This window comes from Anolis sagrei, chromosome X (genome assembly GCF_037176765.1).
Source record: "Anolis sagrei isolate rAnoSag1 chromosome X, rAnoSag1.mat, whole genome shotgun sequence".
NCBI lineage: Eukaryota > Metazoa > Chordata > Lepidosauria > Squamata > Dactyloidae > Anolis > Anolis sagrei.
Genome location: NC_090034.1, coordinates 96644515 through 96652585, shown reverse-complemented (window position 1 = coordinate 96652585; position 8071 = coordinate 96644515). Strand labels below are relative to the sequence as shown.

At 42.9% G+C, this 8071-nt stretch overlaps 1 protein-coding gene across 1 annotated transcript in view; it reads right to left on the bottom strand.

The window, feature by feature from the left end:
• Positions 1-1767: 1767 nt before the first annotated feature.
• Positions 1768-8071, bottom strand: part of LOC132780131 (5'-3' exonuclease PLD3) — a 31135-nt gene continuing 24831 nt past the window's right edge. The window contains exons 10-12 of the mRNA XM_060783679.2: positions 6732-6897; positions 4780-4879; positions 1768-3224 (exon numbers count right to left, since the gene is read on the bottom strand). Of these exons, the coding sequence (XP_060639662.2) occupies positions 3025-3224; positions 4780-4879; positions 6732-6897 (466 nt within the window). The 3' untranslated portion in view covers positions 1768-3024. The remainder of the gene's footprint in view (positions 3225-4779; positions 4880-6731; positions 6898-8071) is intronic.

The window sequence follows — 8071 nt, the reverse complement described above, 5'->3', positions numbered from 1 at the left end:
AGAGAGGTCAACCCTCCTGTTCAAGGAGCTCCAGTATTTATTTCTCGTGTCAGGGCAGCCAGTCAATTATATTACATTTCTAACAGAACAAAGCAAACAAACAGAGAAAATACAAAATGTGTGAGTTTGGTAGTTGATTAAATGTCCTTTGACCAGTAGCTGGCCACTTGGAGTGCTTCTGGTGTTGCTGCAAGAAGGTCCTCCATTGTGCATGTGGCAGGGCTCAGGTTGCATTGCAGCAGGTGGTCAGTGGTTTGCTCCTCTCCGCTCTCACATGTTGAGGATTCCACTTTGTAGCCCCATTTCTAAAATGGGGGAGCTCCACTGGCTGCCGTTCATCTTCCGGTCCCAATTCAAGGTGCAGGTGCTTACCTACAAAGCCCTAAACAGTTTGGGACCTGCCTACCTGCGTGACCACATCTCCATATATGAACCCACACATTCCCTCCATTCATCTGGAGTGGCCCTGCTCGCGATTCCGCCTGCGTCACAAGCGCGCTTCATGGGGACGAGGGACAGGGCCTTCTCTGTGGTGGCCCCCGTCTTTGGAACACCCTCCCCAAGGACATCAGACAAGCCCCAATGCTGGCAGTCTTTAGGAAGAGCTTGAAGACTTGGCTGTTCCGGTGTGCTTTTACAGAATAGGAAACTCCCAGCATCAGATTTAAGATTGCCTGCACATTGCACCTACCCTAGAACCCTTACATTTTGCCTTGTCATGTCCAGCAACTGTACCCATTACATTTGGTTCGGCTCTAGTTTTTAAATGTGTCATGGTGTATTGTTCTGTTGTCTTATTTTTACTGCTTTAATGTTTTTTTTTTTGGTTTGCTAATGAGTTAGGTAACTGTATTTGTTATGCTGTTGTTTTATTGAGGGCCTTGGCCTTTGTAAGGCGCATCGAGTCCTTCAGGAGATGTTAGCGGAGTACAAATAATAATAATAATAATAATAATAATAATAATAATAATATGTGTATGTATGTGTGTGACTGTATATATACACATACATACATAAATACATACAGCAATCTATATAAACAAGATAGAGAAGCACATCTTAGTTTTAATTTTGCAGTGTCTGGGTGTGACGGCACAATTTCTTTATATATTTTTATATTTTGGATACTAAGCTAAGGGTTTGTAGAACATATGGGGTGTTTATACATATCTATTTTGGTTAATTCATCACATTTACTATCAGTAAGTGCCTATGTTTAGGTTAGAAGATAAGCAGCATGAGAAAGCCTTGTTGTGTTGAGAAGGCAAGCGGACAAATATCAGCGGGCTGGAAGAAGCAAATACCGTCAGCATTTAAGTGATGGTCCTCCACCGCTGGACCTGCCACGTTGTCCGGATGCCCGACCATCATCTCCCAAAGCAGCTGCTCTACTCAAGAACGGAAAATGGAATGTTGCTGTTCTCAAAGCCAACCTTAAAAACTGGCTGCAGAATTTGAAGAGACATGAATGGAGGGCGAAAGAGAGAAACATGGCAAGAGGAAGGCGCGTCAAGCCAACCCTGACTGGGACCACCTTCCACCTGAAAACCAATGCCCTCACTGCGGGAGATGATGCAGATCACAAATAGGGCTCCATAGTCAACTATGGACCCACGCTGGAGGATTATCCTACCCGGACACGAGGGATCGCCTAAGTATATATATACACCAGATATTTGGACTTTTCTCCTTTTGATACTTATGTAGGTTGTGTTTCAGAAGTTACAGTATAATAATAAGTTGGGGCTGTAAAGAAAGACTACAAAATTGTTTCTGAATTATCTATTTTTATTGATACCATTTTCGTTATATTGCAAGATAGATATCTGTGCCTAATTGGTGAGTGTGAATAAATTGTCAAAGTTTGTTTGAGATAATGCTTGCAGTTCTGGAGGAACTTGTTTAATTTTTGATTCTCACAGATTTAGCATGGGATTTGGTTAACCAGTTACAATTCATGAGTAAACCAGGTTTTTTTTAATATGAAAAATTTGGGGGGGGGGGTTGAACCTCTACCCACCTCCCCTGGGCTATAGGCCTGCCTGCTGTACATTTCTGCTAAAACTTTGTGATATCTAATAATGGAGGACTATCCTCAAAGAGGACCCCCTTGTGGCGCAGCGGGTTAAACCATTGAGCTGCTGAACTTGCTGACCGAAAGGTTGGCAGTTCGAAACCAGAGAGTGGTGTGAGCTCCTGCTGTTAGCCTCAGCTTCTACCAAACTAGCAGCTTGAAAACAGGCAAATATAAGTTTGCAAGCTTGGTAGTTGATTAAATGTCCTTTGACCTGTAGCTGGCCACTTGGAGTGCCTCTGTTGAGTAGATCAACAGGTACCACTTCTGTGGGAAGGTAATGGCACTCCATGCAGTCATGCTGGCCTTGGAGGTGTCTACAGACAATGCCGGTTCTTCGGCTTAGAAATGGAGATGAGCACCACTCCCCAGAGTCGGACTTAATATCAGAGGAAATCTTTACCTATCCTCAAAGAAGTCCTCATCCATGATTTCTTGAAACCCTTTCTAACTTTTGTCAAATATCTATTTTTTCCTAACATCTAAACCCACTCTCTATCTCTACAGCCATTCCAACAGAGAAAACAGTTGCTTTCTCTTTTTCTTGCCTTCCTGAAACATTTCTTTACCCAATTTGTGTGTGCAATTTGATTGACCTCTGCTGCTTCCATGGCTTTGTAAGGCAAGAGGACACAGTTGCAGACTGGAACACAAGTGTCTGCCAAAGCCCCAATTCTTCTTCTCCCCATCCCACCCTACCCTCAATGCCCCATCCATTAATGCTTAGCTTGTATGTTTCTCTCCTTATCCAAGGATTTGAGAGAAAGACCCATTTCCCCCAGTCAGAAGTTTCACACCAGCAAGACCCTTTCGCGCTTAGCTCCAGGGCGGAACCAATGTCTTGCAAACGTTGACCAGATCTTGTCTTCGGGTGACGTTCGGAGGAAGTCACTCTGGCCATTCTAAGACAGTGGTCTCCATATAAGGCTGGAAGCGAAGGTAGAGATGGTCTAAACAGGACTGCAAGAATCCTGCCACTGGCCCAAGGAGTTCAGTTCCCGACTGTACTGAGAGTCCCAGTCCCGTTCAAACACTGCCTGGAGTTGCTCCCGGAGGGTGGGCTGGATCCCAGCCTCTGTGTCGCTTTGATTCACAACCAAGGCAGATCCGGCTGTGTGGAGGAAGTAATCCCCAGACCAGTTGGATGTTCCTGCAGGAAAATGGAAGGAGAAAGGGTTGCAGTGGGCTGTCAGTACCAACAGGAGTTCGGTCTCATGACCCCATGGGGATGACAAAATCCATCAATGCTCAAGGTTGTTGTTGTTGTTTATTCATTCAGTCAGTCTCAAGTTAAATACATTATGTACAATGATGTATAGTAAAACTACAAGAAAGGAGATTCCATCTGAATATTAGGAAGAACTTCGTGACTGTGAGAGCTGTTCAGCAATGGAACTCTCTGCCCCTGAGTGTGGTATTATTATTTCGTATCAAAAACATTGCATAAATAAAACCAATAAAAACAGAAGGAGTGCAGATGGCTAAATATCTTTTGACCAAAAATGGGCAACAGCAACGGCATTGTCTGTAGCCTCCAACAATTCTTCCTCTGTACATGAGGCAGGGCATAGTGGACAAGCATACAGATGCGGAGTTGTCTGTTCTGCTCCACAGTCACACAAGGTGTGGGATTATTTTAGGTAATGCCATTTTGCCAGGTAGACAACCCGAGTGTGGTGAAGGATCCTTTTTTGGAAGCTTTTAAACAGAGGCTGGATGGCAATCTGTTGGGGGTGCTTTGAATGCGATTTTCCTGCTTCTTGGCAGGGGGTTGGACTGGATGGCCCACAAGGTCTCATCCAACTCTATAATTCTATGAAAATGGCAAGAACTAGAATTGCATTTTGGATTCTGGAGGAATATTTTTGAGCCATAGTTGGTTGAATCCATGGATGCAGAATCCATGGATATGAAGGACTGACTGTACTTGAGAAACTGTTGGTCTTTTCTAGAAACAGGAAGGCCCAGAGAAAACATGGAAACATTTTTTTTCTTCCTGAAGTCTTTGATATCTTTTAAAAAATGGATTGTCCTAGGTTTTCTTTTAGAGTAATACATTACATATTTATGAAAAGTATTCATATAGTTACACCTGTTACACGTTGGTCGCAATCCAACATTCTCTCAAGGTATTGTAAATGCCTCACATGGAGGTAGGTTTCCCCTTGAAATTAAGTCTAACCGTGTCCCACTCTGGGGAGTGGTGCTCATCTCCATTTCTAAGCCGAAGAGCCAGCATTGTCCGTAGACTTCTCCAAGGTCATGTGGCTGGCATGACTGCATGGAGTGCCATTACCTTCCCGCCAAGGCAGTACCTACTGATCTACTCACATTTGCATATTTTCAAACTGCTAGATTGGCAGAAGCTGGGCCTAACAGCAGGAGCTCACCCCACTTCCCAGATTCCAACCTTTTGGTCAGCAAGTTCAGCAGCTCAGCGGTTTAACCTGCTGTGCTACCGCGGGGGGGGGGGGGGCGGGCACTATTATTATTATTATTATTATTATTATTATTGCACATGCCAAAAGATCTCAAAGTAATCAATATTTGCATGTTTTCGAACTGCTAGATTGGCAGAAGCTGGGGCTAACAGCGGGAGCTCACCTCGCTCCCCGGATTCGAACCGCCAACCTTCCAGTCAGCAAGTTCTGTAGCTCAGCGGTTTAACCTGCTGTGCCACAGGGGGCTCCACTTTAGATACTCACCAATATAAGCCACCTTGTCCGTCACCATGAACTTGCTGTGGTTGACTCTGGCGTAAGGGATCCTGGCTTCTGATTCATTTGCTGGGACCACAAAGAGCCTCTAGCAGAGAAAAAGTACAAGAGATACATGGAGTGAGTGTCAAAAGATGGAAGGCTGGAGTTTGCTAGGGACATCTACAGTGGCAATGGGGATATGGGGACTCATATGGGGAGAAAATCACTTGTAATAATAATAATAATAATAATAATAATAATAATAATATGTTTTAAGCCGGGGATTGCAAATGAGAAGAAGGTGGTATCATTTTCTGCCCTTGCATACTTACAAGCATGCTGTACTGGCATACCTAACATCACTGGAAGTGACTTCAGGTGAGTTTTGACCATTTTTTAAAAAAATCCTTAAGATCTGCAGGCATTTGGGTGCTTTGTAAGGAGTAAAACATGATTTGCAGAGATTTGGGGCAATTTTGAGCCATGTGGGGACTGTTTCTAAGAATCCAAGTGGGGTGAGGGAAGCAAGTGTGCTCTCCCCTAAATCATTGTCAATTCCTCTCAAATCCCTCCAGTATTTTGTATTGGTCATGGGGGTTATGTGTGATAAGTTTGGCCCAATTTTATCTTTGGTGGGATTCAGAATACTCTTTGATTGTAGATGAACGATAAATCCCAGCAACTACAACTCCAAACTGTCGAGGTCTATTTCCCCCAAACTCCACCATATTTGGGCATATTGAGTATTCGTGCCAAGTTTGGTCCAGATCCATTATTGTTCGAGTCCACAGGGCTCTCTGGATGTAAGTGAACTACAACTCCAAAACTCAAGGTTAATGCCCACCAAACCCTTCCAGTATTTTATGTTGGTCTTGGGAGTTCTGTGTGCTAAGTTTGGTTGAATTCCATTGTTGGTGGAGTTCAGAATGCTCTTTGAGTGTAGGTGAACTATAAATCCCAGCGACTACAACTCCCAAATGGCAAAATCAATCCCCCCAGCCCCCCCTCCCCCCCCCCGGTATTATAATTTGGGCATATTGGGAATTTGTGCCAAATTTGGTCCAGTGAATGAAAATACATCTTGCATATCAGATATTCACGTTACGATTCATAACAGTAGCAACATTACAGTTATGAAGTAGCAATGAAAATAATTTTATGGTTGGGGGTCACCACAACACGAGGAACTATACTAAGTGGCTAAGACATTAGGAATGTTGAGAACTACTGCTGTGGCCCATAACTTGACAATAATAATAATAATAATAATAATAATAATAATAATAAGCCCGGACAACGTATTACAGCAAAATAAAACCAAAACATAAACAACAAACAACATCATCAAAATTGCGTAAAAAACAAAACAAGCTAACATATGAATACAGTAACAAAATAGCATTACAATAAACACAATCACAGTAACAGTAGGCGGGGCCACATGTACAGGATAAAATGTTAAAAAACTAATGAGATAAAAATAGGAGCAAGTTATTTGCAGGGAGCTCATAAAGACACACACAGTTGTGAAACTAAACTCGTCCCTTTTTAAGATAGTAAGGTGTTGTTTTTTTGCACATGAGACACTATACAGTGGACTCTTTGCATTTTAGAGTCCATTTGGTTCAAAATCTGTGGATGCTCAAGTCCCATTCTATACACTGGAGTAGTAAAGTGAAGTCCCTTGGATAAGATAGTAAAAATATGGTAAGTTTAAAAAAGTATTTTTCTATTTTCAAGTTGTGGTTGCTTGAATGAGTGGGTGCTGATTCCGTGGATAGAGAGGGCAACTGTACATTTAACCCACAGATAATAAAAACCACAAAGAGACAGTAGTATAAAAGGAAAGGCCACAGCAAATTCCGTTCCAAAAGAGCACAGCTACTGGAGAGAAAGTGAGAGTTCAGAGGTTTTCCTCCCCACAAGCATGGACTGCTCCAACTCTGGAGTTTACTCACCACTTCCACGTTGTAGTGGGTCCGGTTGTCCTGCATGGCATTTAGGGATCGCAGGAAGGGAAACATGTTGCCCTTGGAGTGCTTCCAGCAGCTGACCAGGAGGCGGACTCGCACTTGCCTCTCGTAGGCTGCTTTCCTCAGAAAGTTATCGATCGCTGGCCAAAACCTGAGTGGAAACAGCCAAGAGTTCGGAGTCCATACTGTGACTTTTGGCAGTTACTCTCCTGCCCATGATCATCCCTGGCAGTTCCCAAATAATGGCCAACATAGCTGAGCAAGTTCAAAAAAGGGACTTTCCTAAACACCTCTTAAGATCTGGAACATGAACTAGATTAGATCATTGGTGGTTCTTGCACTGTTGGCATTAACTGCTAAAAGCCTCTTCAAGTGCCGAGTTGAAGTTGATTTTTTTTTAAGGAAAGATGCTGAGAACTGATTTGGACCAATGCAATGCAATACAAGCATCCTTGCACAAAGCTATATTGCAGCTCGAAGCTATCACCAACATTCGTTAATTCCTTGATAAGACTTCCATGGACAGTGACAGTATATCTGAGCAGCAGATGCTGAAGACAAGGCTGTCAATGAGTTGCAGGATAAGTTTCAAGATGGCAATGGTTTGGCCAGTGATACTGATGTAGAGAATGACCAGGAGATGCCTGTTCAGAGTGTAGTTTCCCATGAGAATGTCCCTGAGAGGTATGGGAATGATGGTGTGCTTTCTGAATTGTTACCAGAGAGTTTCCATGATAGAGAACATGAAAACAGCTCGGCACCTGGCCCAGCTGCAGAAATTAATGAGCAAATAGGCAGGTGGGAGGAGATCAGTCAAAACAGGAGAGCCGAACAGTGGCTTCGGCGGTCTGCCAGGCTCCAAGAGAAAAAGATAAGAAATTCTCAGCTAAAGTGAAACCAATTTCTGAGTGCTAGAGACATAGCTAATGAGGAGATAAAAGTCCCAAGTACAGGATAGGTAGTCAGATGAAGCATCGTTTGGAATCAAGCCAAGTTCTCATCCTTGTTCATGGAAGCTTTGCTTGGAAAATTCATGTTTTAAGTGCCTTTGCTTCATGATTTTCATCTATGCTTCCATATTCATGCCTTGGATTTGTGTTTTGTGATTTCTTGCATTTTATTTGGGAAATTTTGACTTTGTTTTTATGGACTTTGCTGGACTATTGCCCTGGAGTACTTTGTTCCTGCTTATCTTCCTACCTAATTGGATTTACCTATGTCTTTAAAGTGTTGTTTTTTTTACCTTACTGCTTTTTAATTATCTTCAATAAAAGGACTGTTTTCCATCCAACGGTGTGGTGTTTAAAGTCAGAGGGCTTTTCCTG